At 48.1% G+C, this 19,245-nt stretch overlaps 3 gene segments (V, D, J or C); all 3 read left to right on the forward strand.

The window, feature by feature from the left end:
* The window catches only part of LOC119819860, a 719,441-nt gene that overhangs the window by 646,108 nt on the left and 54,088 nt on the right, over positions 1 to 19,245 (forward strand).
* The window catches only part of LOC121677273, a 160,450-nt gene that overhangs the window by 228 nt on the left and 140,977 nt on the right, over positions 1 to 19,245 (forward strand).
* LOC119819540 lies at positions 50 to 10,917 on the forward strand. The segment is given in 7 exon segments: positions 50 to 311; positions 6,787 to 7,101; positions 7,211 to 7,549; positions 7,803 to 8,120; positions 8,229 to 8,561; positions 10,424 to 10,539; positions 10,652 to 10,917. Coding segments are annotated over 7 exon segments (1,449 nt in total).

Below are 19,245 nucleotides of genomic sequence, written 5' to 3' on the forward strand. Positions count from 1 at the left end.
TCTCCTCAGGTAAGCTGGCTTTCTTTCTGCATCCTGTATTCTGAATCTGGGAAAGATATTCACAGATTTCTCCAAGTTGAGCCCTCTGCAGACTCAGCATACTGCAGATGTCTTTCTGTAAGGCTGGAGTCTTTGCTCCCAGGATAAGAGGCAGTTAGAAGTTACAACCTGTGGGACAGTGGCAGCCATAGGAAATGTGGCTTGGGTGGAAGGATAGAGGTAGAGGTTTGTGTACACCCACTAAAGGGGCTTGTGACAGTGTGACTACTTTGATTACTGGGGCCAAGGAACCATGGTCACCGTCTCCTCAGGTGAGTCCTTCCAGCCCCTCTCTTCTTCTCAACTCAGACAGATTTTGCTGCATTTGTTGGGGGAAATGAGGATATCTGAGTTTCAGGTCGTGAAAAATTAGGGACAACCTGGGAGTCAGGAAGGGTCTTCATGGGCCCTGGCTGACTCACCTTCAGCTCCCAGACTTTATAGCCAGGGGTCTATGGGGATTCCAGCCTCCCTTGCCGCTAGGGTCCCCTTAACCCCACTATCCTTGTCCCTCACTGGGCTCCGTCTGAGATGATATTGGGGCTGTTGTCAAGAGCGGTTTATTGTCTGGGATCTTATCATGTTTGTCACAATGTGACAACTGGTTTAATTACTGGGGTCAAGGGACTCTGGTCACTGTCTCTTCAGGTGAGTCCTAACTTTACCCATTCTAAATGTACTTAGGGGGACTCTGAGCTATCCGGACCAAGACTCCCTATAACTGGGAGCTGAGATTCCATCCCTTTGCCTCCAAATTGAGACAGAGAGGTCTGGGTCAGGGCTCTCTCCCCACTGGTCTGTGGCGATGTCAGTACTGAAGTGTGAGGAAGGGTCTGCCAGAACTGAGGCTTGCAGTCTGGGCAGGCTTCCATCTAGGATTTATCAGACTCTTGTGTGAATTAGAGGCTACCAGTTTATGGTGCCAAGTCCAGAGCCAGTGGTTATTTGGTTTTGCAGAGGTGAGGCTGGAACATTGGTCGCCTTGAAAACTAAAGAGAGTTCCAGGGACATTTGCCCAAGCAAGGATTGGAGTAGGGGACAATGATTTGAATGACTGATTTTTGTGGGGCACTGGGAGTCGACATAGTACCTGAGTAGCCCAGGGGCCACTCTAGTCAGGCTCGGGGGGTTTTTGTGTGGTATGGATGGAAATCTCACCGTTGTGATTACTATGCTATGGACTACTGGGGTCAAGGGACCCAAGTCACGGTCTCTTCAGGTAAGAATGGCCTCTCTGGGCCTTTATTTTTAACCTTTGCCTATGAAGTTTTCTGAGCATTGCAGACTAGTCCTGGAATGTGGGTGGCTGGCTGGCGGAAAGAAGCTGGGGACTCACTGCCTAGGGATCAAAGAGCCTTTTGAATATTTCTACACCTTTGAAAGACTATTAGGGAAGGACCTGTCTGATGGTATTGGGGGAGACCCTGGATGATGGGGTAGGGGACTCATTTGTGTGAGATGTTGAAATGATCCATGGCTAGAGGGATAGTTTGAGACATGGTAGGAGGCATTCAGTTTTTGGAATCACAGGGTTGCTGAGAAATGTGTTTCAGGATGGTGTCTGTGTAAGCATTTATACAGCGGCAGGCTGCTCAGTGCAGGGAGAAGAGCCGAGCACTTTCCTTAGGCTTGTGAGGCATGTTCTGCACTTGACTGTTCAAAACTTTCTTTGTTGGAAAAAGAACTGTCTAAGTGAGTAAATCAAGCAGGGACGGCAGCTAGCCTTGGTCTTAGAGATGCACAGTGGGCTCATCTCAGGAAGGTAGCTGGGTAGCCTACAGAAGTCCCGTGTTCCAAAGAAATATAGAAGTGTGCTTATGGAATATTAGAAGGTATCATTTTTATCCTTAAAGTGGTTCCTGAGAAAAATAGCTAGAATACTATGACTTTATAATGTGGGAGATTTTTCAAGTATTCATTTTTTTTAAATGTCCAAGTATCGAAAATTCTAGTCACTCAATTTGAAGCCATGTTTGTCTGTAATTGGCATTGCCGAAAGTTCAGCAGAGGAAGGAGGGGGAATGAGGGTCTTTCACATCCTATTCAGAACTGACTTTTAATAATAATAAATTAAGTTTAAAATATTTTTAAATGAATTGAGCAAAGTTGAGTAGGAGTCAAGATGGCTGACAGGTCCAGGACACCTGCTGCAGGCTGCAGGAAGCAGATCATGTGGTGAGGCTATTTTGGGAAGGAAAAACAAAGCCACTAGGTAAATTTCTAGCTGCGGTTTGAAGAAGTTTTGAAATGTTTTTGCCCAGTCCGGCAGAACTGAAAGTCCAGACTGAGCAAAACAACACCTGGGTAATTTGCATTTCTAAAATAAGTTGGGAATTCAGCCGAAACTGGAAAGGCCCTCTTTCTTCTAACTTAGTAATCTTTCGGTTTTATCCTGTGAAGTTCTAGTTTTCACAAACTTAAAGTTATCAGCTTCTAAGATGTATTCATTTTCAAAGTTAGACTATGTAAGAAACCAAAGAGCTTTCATGCATTTAATTTCTAATGTATTTAGAAAACTTTTTGAATTACTTAATTATTCTTCCCTCCGATCATTGATCTCAACTCAGTTCTTTTTCCAATACCCAAAGCATTTACAGTGACTTTGTTCATGATTTTTTTTTAAGCTAGTTGGTTTTGCCTTTGTGATTAAGAAAGACTTTGACTTTCTGGTAAAGATGGCTCCTTTGGCTCCCTAAGTCTTTTTTCAAGACCACTTCCTAAGTATTCACTTTAAGAGAAAGCATTTAAAAATGAATGCAGTTACCTAGAATAATTTCAGCTGAACAGTTGGTGCCCGAGAGGACACTCGGTCAGATAGTGCAAAGGAAAGAAGGCATCTAAGTCAATCCACAACAGACATGTTCTCTTTGAACTCCTTCTGGCCCGGCTTCTTGTTGAAGAACTGGCCAAAGGTCTAAGACTGGGTTGCTGCTAGGCAGACCTGGACCTTGGGTCTCCCAGGACCACCCAGACCTGGGAATGTACAGTTATTGTGGCTTCTGCCACTCATTCACCTGGCTGCTTATGGACCAGCCAGTCTCGATGGCCTTGAAGTACCAATTCCACTCAGAGACCCTGGACCTCCCCGAAACCAGGCACCCTAAACGGTAAGCCAGAGGCAGCCACAGTTGTGGCTGCTGCTCTTAAAGCTTGTGTTTGATGATTGTTTCTGCTTGAGAGGGACTTAGTCTTCAGCCACTGCTTTAGGAGGAGACATAAACATTTGTGCGTCTTTTGAATGCTATGTCTGGGTCACTTACATTTAACTTTTCTTTTAAAAACCTGTAAAAGAAAAAGGTTATAGATTATGGGGCTCTGGTATTTTAAGGAAATCTTAGAGAAAGTTTATACGATCATCTGGAATTATTTCAGTTAAAGTGTGTTACTTGGGTTACTAGTGCTATCTCTGCCTCAGTTACACATGTGACTTTGAATTTTGTATCAATACTGCCTTGTCTTAAGCAATAGATAAAACGAATGCCCCAGTGGTTGTTAATGATGGTTTTAATCTAGAAGGAACTTAAAGTGGAAGCTAAATGAGACTCAGTAAGAAAGACCCAGGCTAATGCTGGGATTCTGGAGCAAAGGATGTTTTTAGTTTTTATAGAAAACATTACTACCTTCTTGATCTACATCTCAAGATGGTCTAATGAATTTGAAGTTGCCAGTTAAGATACTTCATGGTTGTTAAAGAATGGTATCGAAGGACAGTGCTTTGAAGCTAAGGTCAGTGTGAAAGTACAGGGATCAGAGTGTGGATACTCAGAATGAAGGCTGGACAGAAATGAGAAAGAGATGGCACAGCTGAGACCGACAGGTTGGCTGGGCTAAATCTCCTGGTCTCCAGGATCCCAGCCACAGTAAAAGAGCTGTACAGAGAAGGCTGAACTAATGAAGCTGACTGAGCAGAATTCCATGAACAAGGTTGGGAGCCCTGGTGAGCAAGGCTCTAGCAAGCAAAGCTGGGCTGAGACAGATGGCCTGAACTGGAAAAGGCTCAGCTTCTCTGAGCTCTTCTAAGATGTACCATGCTGAGGTGATCATTCTGGGGCAAGCAAGCAAAGCTGGACTTCATGAGCTGGAATGAGGTAGACTGCTGAGTTCAGATGAGCCGGGCTAGCTTGACTGAGATGAATTAAACTATACTAAGCGTGACTTAGCTCAGCTGGGGTGAGCTGAGCTGGGGTGAGCTGAGCTGAGCTGGGGTGAGCTGAGCTAAGCTGGGGTGAACTGGGGTGAGCTGGGATGAGCTGAGCTGAGCTGGGGTGAACTGGGGTGAGCTGGGATGAGCTGAGCTGAGCTGGGGTGAACTGGGGTGAGCTGAGCTGGGTGAGCTGGGGTGAGCTGAGCTGGGTGAGCTGGGGTGAGCTGAGCTGGGTGAGCTGGGGTGAGCTGAGCTGGGTGAGCTGGGGTGAGCTGAGCTGGGGTGAGCTGGGGTGAGCTGGGGTGAGCTGAGCTGTACTGGGTTGAGCTGAGCTGGGGTGAGCTGGGGTGAGCTGGGGTGAGCTGAGCTTAGCTGGGGTGAACTGGGCTGAGCTGAGCTGGGATGAGCAGAGCTAAGCTGGAGTGAGCTGAGCTGAGCTGGGGTGAGCTGGGGTGAGCTGGGGTGAGCTGGGGTAAGCTGAGCTGAGCTGGGGGGAGCTGAGCTAGTTTGAGCTGAGCTGAGCTGGTCTGGGGTGAGCTTAGGTGAGCTGAGCTGGGGTGAGCTGAGCTAAGCTGGGGTGAACTGGGGTGAGCTGGGATGAGCTGAGCTGAGCTGGGGTGAACTGGGGTGAGCTGGGATGAGCTGAGCTGAGCTGGGGTGAACTGGGGTGAGCTGAGCTGGGTGAGCTGGGGTGAGCTGAGCTGGGTGAGCTGGGGTGAGCTGAGCTGGGTGAGCTGGGGTGAGCTGAGCTGGGTGAGCTGGGGTGAGCTGAGCTGGGGTGAGCTGGGGTGAGCTGGGGTGAGCTGAGCTGGGGTGAGCTGGGGTGAGCTGGGGTGAGCTGAGCTTAGCTGGGGTGAACTGGGCTGAGCTGAGCTGGGATGAGCAGAGCTAAGCTGGAGTGAGCTGAGCTGAGCTGGGGTGAGCTGGGGTGAGCTGGGGTGAGCTGGGGTAAGCTGAGCTGAGCTGGGGGGAGCTGAGCTAGTTTGAGCTGAGCTGAGCTGGTCTGGGGTGAGCTTAGGTGAGCTGAGCTGGGGTGAGCTGTACTGGGGTGAGCTGAGCTGAGCTGGGGTGAGCTGGGGTGAGCTGGGGTGAGCTGAGGTGAGCTGAGCTAGGCTGGGTTGAGCTGAGCTGAGCTGGGGGGAGCTGAGCTGGGGTGAGCTGGGCTGGGGTGAGCTGAGCTGTACTGGGGTGAGCTAGGGGGAGCTGGGGGGAGCTGAGCTGAGCTGAGCTGGAGGGAGCTTAGCTAAGCTGGGGTGAGCTGAGCGGGGCTGGGGTGAGCTTAGCTGAACTGGGGTGAGCTGAGCTGTACTGGGGGAGCTGAGCTGGGGGGAGCTGAGCTGAGCTGGGGGGACCTGGGGGGAGCTAGGCTAACTGAGCTGGCATAAATTGGGATTAGCAGGGTTTAGTTGAGCTGGACTGAACTATGCTGAGCTGGACTGGCTGAGTTAGCCTGGGTTGAGCTTACTTGAAGAGGACTGAGCTTGACTAGGCTGGGTGAGCTGAACTAGACTGGGCTGACTAGGGCTAACCTGAATTAAACTAAGATCAGCCAGGCTGGGATGAACTAAAATGAGCTCAGCCAGCTAAACTGGTATGGTAACCTGATCTGAGCCGGGATGAGGTGTGCTGGCCAACCTTAACCCGCCTGAGCTAAACTGGGCTGGAATGAGCTAGGCTTACCCAGGCCTGCATCAGCTTAGCTAGGCTAGGCTGGGCTAGGCTGTCATAGAATGAACTGAGTGGAGCTGAGCTGGGCTAACATAAACTAAGCTGAACTTAGCTAGACTCAGGCTAGTTTAGTTAAGAGAGAGTGAAGGGAGCTGGGATGAGCTGTGGTGCACTGGGCCTGACATAGTTTAGCTAGACTGAGATGAGCAGGTCTGGGATGGAAAGAGTAAAGCTGAACTGAATGAGTTTCACCAGGCCTGGACCAGCTTGGCTAGGATTGTGTTCTGGTTAGAATGTATGCCAAGGTGAAATTTCAAGATGATTCCATGAGTTCCCCCATCATAACCCACGTTGCTCCTACCTGACACACCTTGTCTGCTTGGCTAGAGAGGTTTCAGAACAAGTAGCAATCTCGACTTCTGCTACTGCGTGAACCAAGCAACCTGCCCTCCCAGTGTGTGGATTCAGTTGGTGATATGAAGCCTGAGCCCCTCCCCCACAACCTCTACCTCCTGATGGGATTCCTATTATTATGGAATGAGAAGGCTTCTCTCAGTTGCTGTCTCAGAGGGAAGCAGGGCAGGGCAGGGTCAAGCCTACCTGAGAAGCTGGGAACTAGGATTGTCCCTGAGAACCAGGGTCAGGGTCCCTGGAGTTGGCTGATGATGGCTGAGGGGCCAGATCCACCCATTCTAGCAGGCGTCTCTCCATGTCCGTGAAGGCTTCCAACGTTCCAGCCATGTTGGCTTCATAACCTTCAGTAGCTTTGCCCAATAGGCCAGGTCCTCCTACTACCGTATCTAAACTAAGCCCTGTCTGCCTTAAGAACACCAGCCACAGAGGCAGGTTAGTGTACAGATCGCGTGACTGGCAGGGGACAAGAAGACAGACTCTCACTCCTCCATTTCTCTTTTTTATCCCTCGCTGGTCCTCAGAGAGTAAATCCTCCCCAACTCTCTTCCCCCTCATCTCCTGCGAGAGCCCCCTGTCTGATGAGAATTTGGTGGCCATGGGCTGCCTGGCACGGGACTTCCTGCCCAGCTCCATTTCCTTCTCCTGGAACTACCAGAACAACTCTGAAATCAACCAGGGTGTCAGAACTTTCCCGACTTTGAGGACAGGAAACAAGTATATAGCCACCTCGCAGGTCTTCCTGTCTCCCAAGAATGTCCTTGAAGGTTCCGATGAATACCTGGTCTGCAAAGCCCACCATGGTGGCAACAACAATGATCTACGTGTGCCCATTCCCGGTAAGAACCAAGCTGTCCCAGTGGGGGCAGAGACCCAGGCGTGGCCCAGGGGGAGCAGAGGGCTGGGGCTTAGGCCAAGCTGAGCTCATACCTTGTCTTTTCACTCTAGTTGTCAAAGAGATAAACCCCAATGTAAGTGTGTTCATTCCGCCACGTGATGCCTTCTATGGCCCTGCACCACGCAAGTCCAGACTTATCTGCGAGGCCTCCAACTTCAGTCCCAAACAAATCACAGTGTCCTGGCTACATGATGGGAAGCTTGTAAAGTCTGGCTTCACCACAGAGCCAGTAACTAGGGAAGACAAAGGATCTGGACCCCGAACCTTCAAGGTTATAAGCACATTAACCATCACTGAAAGCGACTGGCTGAACCTGAATGTGTACTCATGCCGCGTGGATCACAGGGGTCTCACCTTCTGGAAGAATGTGTCCTCCTCATGTGCTGCCAGTGAGTACCATGTCCTAAGCCCAGTAACTAGCCCTCCCAGATCAAAGCAACCCTCTTATAAGTATGGCTAATGCACCCTAACATGGCCCCTTGCTCCTTGAGCCTTGGCTTCAAGGGCCAAGACTAGTGTCTTCCCTTAAGCAGAGATTCAGAGGCTCAGTAAATTAATAGGTACTATTTAGGGAACAGAAACTAAACTTTTCTTTGACTTCACAACTAGACAGTCACTGACACAATCTTCTCTTGACTGCAGATCCATCCACAGACATCCTAGCCTTCCCCATCCCCCCCTCCTTTGTTGACATCTTCATCAACAAGTCTGCCAAGCTAACCTGCCTAGTCACAAACCTGGCAACCTATGACACCCTGAATATCTCCTGGGCTTCCCAAAATGGTGAACCACTGGAAACCAAGATCACACTCACTGAAAGCCACCCCAATGGCACCTTCAGTGCCATGGGTGTGGCTAATGTTTGTGTAGAAGACTGGGATAGCAAGAAGGAGTTTGTGTGCACCGTGACCCACAGGGACCTGCCTTCACCACAGAAGAAATTTATCTCAAAGTCCAGTGGTAGGTATTTCCCCTTTCCTTCCTTTCTAGTACCAGTGCCCTTCCTCTATCTCATGGGGATGGCAGGTCCCCTTCCACCCTTATCCTCACCACTGTCTCTGCTTACAGAGGTGGTCAAGCACCCACCTGCTGTGTACCTGCTGCCACCAGCCCGCGAGCAACTGATCCTGAGAGAGTCAGCCACAGTCACCTGCCTAGTGAAAGGCTTCTCTCCTGCAGACATCTTTGTGCAGTGGCTTCAGAGGGGTCAACCCTTGTCCTCAGACAAGTATGTGACCAGTGCCCCCATGCCAGAACCCCAGGCCCCAGACCGTTACTTCACCCACAGCATCCTGACCGTGACAGAGGAGGAATGGAACTCCGGGGAGACCTACACCTGTGTTGTAGGCCACGAGGCCCTGCCACACATGGTGACCGAGAGGACCGTGGACAAGTCCACTGGTAAACCCACACTGTACAATGTATCCCTGATCATGTCTGACACAGGCAGCACCTGTTACTGACCATGCTAGCCCCTTACCAGGCAGGCTCTGGGGGTCTAGTTGCTCTGTGTTTGCAAACTAACCATGTCAGAGTAAGATGTTGCATTTTATAAAAATTAGAAATAAAAAAATCCATCCAAAAGTCACTGGTTTTGATTATGCAATGCTTTTGCCTGCTTGGGCAACAGCTATGTTGTGTTGTATTTGCCCTGAGCACACCCTGCAGACTTTCCTCCACCTTGACCCTTCCTCTACCTTGCCAGTTGCCTCCTGCTGTGTGAACTCAAAAGGACTTACAATAGACAGGTGTAAGCATGCCATCCCCCCAGCTTCTTCTAGATATATGGCTGGAAGCTTTGCTACCCTGTTGAATTCAGGCACATGTACAGACACACACAGAGAGACATACATTTGCAAACAGATATAGGCACACATGTGTAGACACATGCACAAATATGTATTCATTCATAAAAGTATACACAGAACCACCCTCACACTCAGGAATACATGCATGCACATGAGCACATGCATACATACTTGCATGGACACATACAAATACCTTCAGAAACATACAAATGGACATGGACACAGAGCCACACAGAGAAACAGATGCCAACACACATGGACATGTGTACACTGAAACAAAATATAGACAAATATAAACAACTGAACCATGTAGGCACAAAAACATGCATGCACACGCATGTACAGAAACATCTAGCTAACCAAATGTCCATACTAACAAGTGCACAGGCATGGCACACAAGTACACCTAGGCTCTGACCAAGGCCATAATCTCCAGGGCTCAGGGCCCAGAGAGACCACACTAGGCTGGGTCACTGAAGCTTCTCAGGAAACTCAGTCTATGCTTAGGGGAGATAGCTCCAAGCAAAGAACATGCCTTCCTGTCCCAGCACCATGGGACAGCCTTCTGACCACCTATGACAGACACAAGACAGACTATGCCCAGAGAGAGCACGTGATGTTCAAATCCACCCAAAGGCAAAAAGTTGCCCTTGAATGTGCCTCCATTAGTAGAACACCTAAGGAGATCAATGGGAGAGTGCCTGTCCCACTCACAAATACCCTGGTCCCCAGTCCAGAATACAGAAGACATAACGCAATTGTCCAGAAGAAGCTGAGTCCCTCCAGCATGGGTCATTGGAGTCCCTGTAAGGACCCAATAACACTGTCTCCTTGGGCCTGCATCCTGGAAATTCTTCACGTTCTTAATAATTTGGGGTCTGGGCTTTAGATATTCCTGCAGACTCATCTTTACAGGAGTCAGAGACCCCAATAAATGCCCTGGTCCCATTGTCTCCCTCGCTGTCTGTCTCTTGGTACCAAGACCCAGCATTACTAATAGGAGTAGGACAAGCCACACACAGGAACTCTGCTCAAAGAGGAGCATGAGATGCTGAGTCTTTCAGGAAGTAAGGAAGGACAGGCTCAGGTGCCCCATGCTCTTCTTCCCGAAGCCTGGAGACAGAACCTTACTCTAAATTTCCAGTCTAAGCAGTCCTGACGTTGCCACCTGCTCAGAGGAAGTCCAGAGAACACCAAAGCCATTATGCCAGGGTTCCTGACTCTGCCTTCTTCCCATGTCCATGTGCTGTACCTGTCTTGCTTGCCTCTGCTGCCCCAGTGCTCCCAGGATAAGGCCCCAAGTTGGTGCCTTCTTCACTTTGACCTATGCTGTGCCTGTCTAGCTTGAACTGTTAGGGGAACCAGTCAAAACTGGCTAAGACTCTCCAACCCTCAGGGAGTTGTTCAACCACCCCAAGGCTTGGCTTGACCCTCCCTCTGTGTGTCCCTTCACAGAGGGGGAGGTGAATGCTGAGGAGGAAGGCTTTGAGAACCTATGGACCACCGCCTCCACCTTCATCGTCCTCTTTCTCCTGAGTCTCTTCTACAGCACCACTGTGACGCTGTTCAAGGTAGTGTGGTTGTGGGGCTGAGTACACAGGGCAGGGAGCCACCAGTTCTCATTACCCATACCTCTGCTCCCTAAAAATGGACAGCAATTTACACTGTCTCTGTCACCTGCAGGTGAAGTGACTCACAACGCCAAAGGACATCAGAGACCAAGAAAGCCTCCCACAAGGGCATTACCTCTGGGCCTGGGGCGGGACTGCCTGTAGGACTAGTAAACTTATTCCTATCTTTCTTGTATCACCCTCTGGCTTGGAGCTCTGAGGTGGACTTCCGGGTCAAGGACTTTGTCAACCTGTGCACCCTGAAGCAGGGTCTGGACCACATATAGCTGTACTGACTACAAATGTTGTTGGAAATAAATACCTTATCTTGTGAACTCAGTTTATTGTGAAGAAATTTGTTTTATTTTCAAACCTGTCCTGGAGTGTTGACATGGCAAGGATTGTCTGAAGGGAGATTGAGAACCGGCAATGGAATGGTCTGGTGGGACTTAAGGGAGAAAGAGGGAAAGGAGGGATGGAAAAGGGGAAGGAGGGAGGGAAAGAGAAAGAGAGTGAGCTCTGACAGCAATGGTAACACTCTGTCTTATCCACCCTGATGGAAGAAAGGAAGCAGGGCAGAGAAAATCCCAAGCCTGATTTCCCCCAAGCATTCAGAATCTGGAAACTAGACTCCAGTTTGGGTCTCTGCTCTGGAGCCCAGCCCACAATCTTGGAGTGGTGCTGCTCCCAGCTATCACGATAGTTTGGGTCTTATCCCAAAAGTTTGTGGTATGTTGGGTGTACCTTATGGGAGTTGACTGAGATATACAGGATGTTTGTACCTCTCCTAAAATGTGCCAGGCCCTGGAGATCAGTCAGTAACTCAGAAACTCAAACTCTCTGTTTATGGTAACTGCTGGAAAGATATGAAGAAACAGGATAAAGGCCCTGCGTCACTCAAGACAGACAGATAAAGGCCTGGCCATGGAACAAGAGGAGAAAGAAGAGAGGTGTGTGTCATGGGCCTCAGCTCAGAGAGGAAAGACCTGCAAACACAAGATGAGGGCAGTACAGGGTACTTCCTTGCTCAGGGTGTGGACAGCTGGTAAAGCCCACAGACATAGGAAGTCCAGGCTAACTGCAGGAAGAGGAGGGCCTGGGAGCAGAGCCCGAGAGAGAACAGCAGGTCCTGGGAGGGAACTATGTAGATGACTAGCTCCTAAAGAGGCATTAAATGAGTCTGGGATAGCACCTTGGTGATGGTCCCTGAGTTGGGATTCACCTGGGTAGCTGCAGGGCACAGAGAACAGCAAGCTATTGAGAAGCCACTGTAGAAATGTCAGGGCTCATCACCAAATTCCAGATCTATTTGAGGCATTGTCACCTCAGCATCCTGCCTCTCATACCAGCATCTGTGTTGGTTTCCTTGGGCTGCTGGGGGAACGTGCCACACATGGACGCTTGAGCAACAGAATTCTGTTCTTTCCCAGTTCTAGAGGCCAGGAGTCTGGGCCACAGCAAGCTGGTGTCCTCTGTGCCACAGGGAGAGCCTATCACAGACTTCTAGCTCTGAGATCATAGTGGCTGATCTAGTTGACAGGAGCTCATGCTGGATCATCAAACCCAGCAGAATGGCGTTCTTGAAACATGGCAGTAGGTGCACAGGCAGATACATGGGGAAAGAAGCAGGAAAGTGAGACTGTGACTGGGGTGTTGGTGCCAAGAGACAAGGGTCGGCCAAAGGTCATGACTTCAGGGCTAGAAGTCTCTGACAGACGTGCTGTGACACAGAGGATACCAGCTTGCTGTGGCCCAGACTCCTGGCCTCTAGAACTGGGAAAGAACAGAATTCTGTTGCTCAAGCATCCACGTGTGGTGTGTTCCCCCAGCAGCCCAAGGAAACCAACACAGATGCTGGTATGAGAGGCAGGATGCTGAGGTGGCAATGCCTCAAATAGATCTGGAATTTGGTGATGAGCCCTGGCATCCCCACAGTGGATGTTGGAATTCCAGGCTTAGAATTTCAGCAAGCAAATCTGTGAGAGGCACAATTTACCCCATGTCTGCACCTATATATCCTCTACATGTCTCTGGAATATGGGGAGTGGGACACTGAAAATATATGACATACCAGAACCTGAGAAGGAAAAGTAGCCCAGAGAGACCCAAAGCATGCCTCCCTTGGGAAAGGGAGCCAGAAGGCTCTGCTCAGGTGCTCCAGGCTACTTGGGAGGTTCTGAGGATGTAGAAGGCTGGTTGTTCCTGTCAAGGTCATGGGAGAATTACATCCAGGAGGGATAGGGTCACTGGTGTTTGGAAGAGCAAGGGGTAGGTCTCTTCCCAAGAAAGCTGAGGAGGGTTCAGAAAAGAGATGATGGTGACAGAGAGATGGGCACTCCTGAGATTAGCCAGAGGGCTTCAAAGCCCTTCTTCCCAGCCTACCTGGGACTGAGTCATTTTTATGAATCTGGCATGGAGTGACACTGCCCAGGTGTCACTATTGTTTCCAGTCCCATGTCCTCAGGACTCCCCTGTCTGCCTCACAGGTTCTTCCAAGGAACTTCAAATGTTCCTCCTCATCTCAGAGTGTGAATTCTCAAAGAAAAACCAGTCAGTGGGCCTGGCCTGCTTGGTATTTGGAAACCAGCCATTGGAAATCAGCTGGGACTCAAACGCAAAGCACAAGACTAAGAGGACCTTCCCCTTCCAAAAGGACGGTGTCCGTTACGTGATGAGTAGCCAGCTCTCTTTGTGGACCTCAGAACTCAACGGCACCCACACTTGCTTCATAAACAACTCCAAATTGAATACTAAAAAGAATTTCCAGGTGCCTGGTGAGTATCCCTGAACCATGCAGAAAGATCTTATGGGGTTTCCCACAGCCATGCTCAAAAACTAATTGAAGCATGACCCCCACCTGTGCTCAAGAAGCACCTCCCTTGGTCCCTCCCTTTCTTTACTCTTCCCCCATCCCTCTCCTCCCTGGGGACTCTGTACTAAAAGTGCAAGGAGGCAACTGGGAAAGCAAAGACAATGGCTGAGCACGGAGCTCTCCATACTAGTACCCTTCCATCCTGCGGCCTCCCCTTTTGCTACTTTCTACTCCCCTGGGTACCTCAGGAAACCCTGTTTTCTCACCTTTACTTTTCGTCCATCACGTCTTTGATTCCAGAAAAATGGAATGCTCAATCCTCGCAGAAAACCACTTCACCTCCCCCAGTGGAAGTCACCAAAGCTACTAACATCGGAAGGGACATAGTGGGTAAGAAGTCCAGTGCACCTCATCCCGGCTCATCTGTTCAATATCACACCTCCTCCTCAGGGAAACCCTCCATGACCCCTTCTCTGAGCTGTCAATGTACATCCTAGGTAGAAAAGGTGACTAAAATGTCTTCTGTGCCTGTTGCAATCCAGGCCCCCAGAAGGTACCAACAGATGCCACCACCTAACCCTGTGAATGTATCATCCCTTTTTGAGCTAAAGACAAGCTAATGCTAAACAGAGGAAGGACCAGTACAAGAGTCTACCTGCCCATAGACCTGAGCTCTGTGTGTCTGAACCAAACTATGAGCTTCTCGTGGACTCTGAAAGCATATAACCAGACAGACAACAGAACTTCTCTGAGATACCTAAGAATCCCACTAGCAGGCCAGGGGAACCATCACACTAGACTCCAGGATTTTCTTAGCCCCACAGGCTTCCCTCATCTCCTCCTAACTGTACTGTCTCTCTGTGTCAGTTCCTGACTGGGCTAGCCCTAAGTCTCACCCTTACTCATCCGCCACCTCAACAAAAATGGCCTAGCTAGAAGTTCTGTTTGTAGAAGCTCAAGGTTTGTGATTCTCCCCAGCCTGAATTCCTATGTAGGTGGTCAGCCTGCCATGTACTGAGAATAAGCCCAGGTCCCCACATAACAAAGTCAAAAGACAACATGTAGATTTACAGAAATATTGACAAATCATACATACAAGTTTAAAATGAGAAAATACCTTAAAAGATTATCTATCAAAAATATTCAGTGTCACTAGTTATCAGATAAATTCAAGTTAAAACTAAAACGAGCTGTCCCCTGACACATGTAAGAATGTCTGATGAACTTCACCCTGTGGGAAGGGGGTGCTGCCCCAAGTCACATGACCTCCAAAGTGTAAAGCTAAACCTACTGTGCAATACAGAAATTCTGCTTCTGAGTATAAGCTCAAAAGACAGGATTTCAGCAGTTGCCCGTACTCTCCTGTTCAGTGTAGTGCGATCAACTCAAGGGCCCATCAGTGGGTGGATAAAGGAAATATTTGAGACTCTCTTCTACTGAAGAAAGAAATCCTGTCATTTGTTGTGTGGATAAAACCTAACAACATTACATTAAGTAAATAAGCCAGATATGGGAAAAGTCCTGTCTCTAAATATAAATAAGCTAAAAGAAGAGATAAGAAGGGAAAGGCAGAAAGAAAGGAGGAAAGAGGCCTTGTGTTATTGTTGACCCTGGAACTACTGCAGATTTGTAGCTCAGTGGTTTATTAGCTGTGTGAGCCTGAAAATACAGTTATAAGTTTTAGAAGAATGTCCTTGAACAATGAGAAACTTGTGACCTCTAGGAACATCCAAGAGGGCCTACTGGGTCTCTGCTAGAACAAGAACTAGAAGATACACACAGAATGCATGAAAGGGCTCTCTTAGGACCTCCAAAGCCAGTGCCACTCCCAGCACTGGAAAACAGGTTCCCTCACCTTTCAGGCTAAGGGGGGATCTGAGGGCTCTGTGGGACAGGCCAGAGCAGTCTCCATAGCTCCAGGGTGACCGTAACCTGAGCACATGTATCTCATAAGTACAGGAGAAGGAATGTTTCAGCCCCATCCACAAATTCCCTGGCAATGCCCACCACCACAAGCACACACACACACACACACAGAGAGAGAGAGAGAGAGAGAGAGAGAGAGAGAGAGAGAGAGAGAGAGAGAGAGAGAGAGAGAGAGAGAGAGATCACCAGGTTGGAAGATAGAAAGTCTAGGATTAGTCTGGCCTTCAAAATACAAAATGTTGGCCATGGAGAGTAGACAAGGCACCAAAGAAACCTGGTCTACATTCTTAAATACTGGCAATAAGTCACACAGTAACAAAGCCTCGGTCTATTAAGGAGGCACTGGGTGTTCCTAGACACTGAACTAGACAGTGACCAGGAGAAGCAATGTCTCCAGCCTCCAGAATAGGCCTTTACTTACCTTTGGGTCCCAAGCAGAGGCAACTTTGTGATCCAGGTGAAAACTATCCCCACCCCACCTTAAGGCTGTCCAATGCCCTACCTACCCTTATGTTCTCCTTCTTCCAACAGTGCTCAGGCCATCACTGTAGTCAGATAAGAAAAGAGAGTGTCTTCCATCCTCCCAAAAGTTTCTAGATACTTCCAGGTCAAGTGTGACAAGATAATACACCTCTTACCACTTCTCCTTGCAGAGGCTATGGCACCCAGCATCCTCTCTGTGAACTTCCTGGCTACATCTACCCATCCTGAGATGTCATCGTGGCTCATGTGTGAGGTTTCTGGCTTCTTCCCCCAAGATATCCACCTAATATGGCTGAGGTTCCAAAGTAAAATAAACACTTCGTACTTTGCCACTTCCCACCCCACCCAAGAGCCTGGGGGCAACACGTTCCAGACCTGGAGTGTCCTAAGAATACCAGTCACTCTGAACTCTTCACTTGACACCTATACATGTATGGTGGAACATGTGGCCTCACAGACCAAGCTCAATGCCAGCAAAAGGTTGGACATAAGTGGTAAGTCACAACTGGGTAAGAATGTCAAGCAAGTACAGCACTGGGTGTCTGTGATAAAGAAATATTCCTGTTTGGGAGGAGAGGTCTGCACTGTCTACAGAAAAGGGACATGTGCTTATCTGTTTCAGTTCAGGAGAAATAACTACACAACACTGTCTCCTCCCTACAGCTCTTACATTCTTTTTGCCCCCCCCCCATGGTGTTCACTGAACCCTGGAGAAAGTGATGCAAGTGTTTACCTACTTTCTTGGGCTACTTTCCACAGCAGCTTGACCAAGTATGAATCTCTCCAGTAACCACTACTGCTCACTTTGTAATGAAGCTTCCCTCCATAAGTGAGGTTGATAGTAATAGTAGTCTGTGGACATAAATGCAAATGCTTGCTATCTGGTTTTACAAGTTTGTGGCATCCATTTAACAAACGATAGCAGTTGCTTCTCTACTAGAGCCTATGACCTCTCTGGCCACATGTCTTTTCCCTGGCTTATGATACCAAACACAAATCTCCTACTATAAAGCAGAGCTTAAATCCAACAGGAAAGAAGTAGGTTGCACCCATAACTGTCATGCCACTATTGCACTAGTAGGCAGATCCTAGATGACAAGTTGGTTAGTGTAGCACTCAGAGTCCATAGTCAAGAACGATTGCTGACCTATATAACATCTTCCAGCACTGCAAAGGCCAGCCAGAAGATAGGCAGCTTCCACCTCAGTCCTAGCCTCTTTTCTCTGTCATGCAGCCAAAGTTTATGGAGTCATTAGGAGTAGGAATTTGCCATCTAACTCTGGGATGAAACTAACATCAGTGATGATAGCCTTTGTGGTTTATGGCTTATCAAGGGCATATCTCATTAATGATTAATAAAGAGGTAGCCCACCCTGGCACTGGGACTTTCATTCAATGAACTCTAGATTTGGGGAGTGTCTTTTTCCACCTACACACAGTGCCTTCCATGTCTAAACTCTGTGACTCCTCTTAATGACTCATTGTTTTCTTCTATCAACCCAGGTTGTAAGGTAGGCTGAAGTATCATTGACTTTGGATGTTCTCAGTCACTTTCTCCCTATCAATGTTTGTAAAATTATGGCCCCTTTTATTGTCAATTCTCTATGGGTGCCTATATATAAAACACTGTGTTAGGTGAAACCCTTACTAGCAGCTCTTCCCACTGCACTCTTATGTAGAAGGCCCATGGCAGCATCCACAGAGGTAAGGACACACTTACTGAGAGGTATAGACTTTTATGAAGTTCACCTGACAATCCCATATGGGACAGATAGATGTACATATTTGCCCATGATGCATCCATCATGTATTGATGCCATAATCAGGAACAGACCTCACCAGTTTGTGGAGCATGCAGAAAGTCAGAATATTTCAAGAGAATGCCAGAAGCTTTCATTATTTTCTAGCCTTCAAAATTCACAAGCACAGAGTTTGGCTTTCTGTGAATTTTTTCTCTGGAAACTTTGGCTTAACACAAATTTTGCCATATTTTTTTAGTGACTTGTACAATTCCCACTCTCTGCTTACCCCCCCCCTTTTTAATATTCTCCCAAATGTTTTAGCATCTCACAAACCATACTTACTCATTTTTCTGAATCATTCAGGTCTACCAGAGTCTCACCTAACTCTTAAAGATCGTATGCCATAATGGAGTTCAGCAAAGCCACGGAAGCCTCATACCTGAGTTAATCCCTGTTGAGTCAACCCCCTTCTTAACACTTCAATAAACTCACTCCTACCACTTCAATGAATTGGGCATTAAACAATATTTTCATGTGTTTAGTTTCTTCAGCAAGGACTTTAAATTGTCTTTCAGTCCTGTCTGACGTATATGTAGACCTCAGTCAGTAATAACCAAGAATCCCTAATGTGCAAGTCTATTCTGCTTTTATCCCAGGAAAGGCTGCCTAGCACAGGTCTAATTGGTTTCTCATTCCCTTACTGTGTGGCTATTTCCTTTGAATTTAAAACATTCCCTCTTGGAGGGAACTGGATATTGATGGAATGATTTTCCAGATGTCACCTCGGATAAATGCAGCCTTTGTCTCAAGGAAGGATGAATAGTTCAGTTTCTCAGTTTTCCACTTCGTGCCACGGATCCTATCCTCGTCCATGCCCTTTGCCTCCAGGCTATGAGAGAATCTTTCCCTCTTCACTGTTTTATTTTCTTCATGGGTTCCAAGTTTTCAGATCTCTTTAGCAGAGATCTAATCTGTACTGTCTTTCCTTTAGCCCCTGCCAGCTCTAAGAAACAGCAAGCCAGCATCTCATCATATTCTTTTCTCTGTTTTTCTCTCAAAATCAGAGTCCAAAGTGGAAGGCAGCATCTGTGTGTCTTTTTTTCCATTGTATTCTTTCTTTACACAAGCAAGATTTTCTAGAGGCAGTCAGCTTAGCCATAGTCACACGGCAAAGACCATGCAATATGCACCATAGTCAGCTTGCCACGCCATTCCAGGGGTTACAAAATGTCCTCTAGTCTGGCATCCATTTGAGTAAAACCATACTATAGGCCCAATTCAAGAAGGCATATCATCTCATACCATATAAAAGACAATGATCAGCCAAGAGTTCCTCCAAAAATGTTCCACTCTTGGACAACCCAGATTTGGTGACAGGAGCTCCAATCACCCCCAGAGGAGAGAAAACACCAACTGCTGCAACAGGAAACTTGCCATCCCACACCACAAAGATGTTATGTCTTTGATACCTTAGACTTGGAAGCAGAGAGTCATTTATCTCATTCCTTTCTCTCATCTGCTGGAGAGCCTACAGGACCATAACTCGGGGTTGCTGTAAGCTTCACATATACTCGGGTTGGAAGGATCCAGACAGGCTTCACCTGCAAGCCCCTAAGTATGAGTGTGGTAGGGATGGTGCAGGCTGTGGAGGCATTTTCAGGCATCTTCATATGCGGTCAAGTTGTGCTCTCAACATAGCAATTT

This window comes from Arvicola amphibius, chromosome 7 (genome assembly GCF_903992535.2).
Source record: "Arvicola amphibius chromosome 7, mArvAmp1.2, whole genome shotgun sequence".
NCBI classification, from domain to species: Eukaryota; Metazoa; Chordata; class Mammalia; order Rodentia; family Cricetidae; genus Arvicola; species Arvicola amphibius.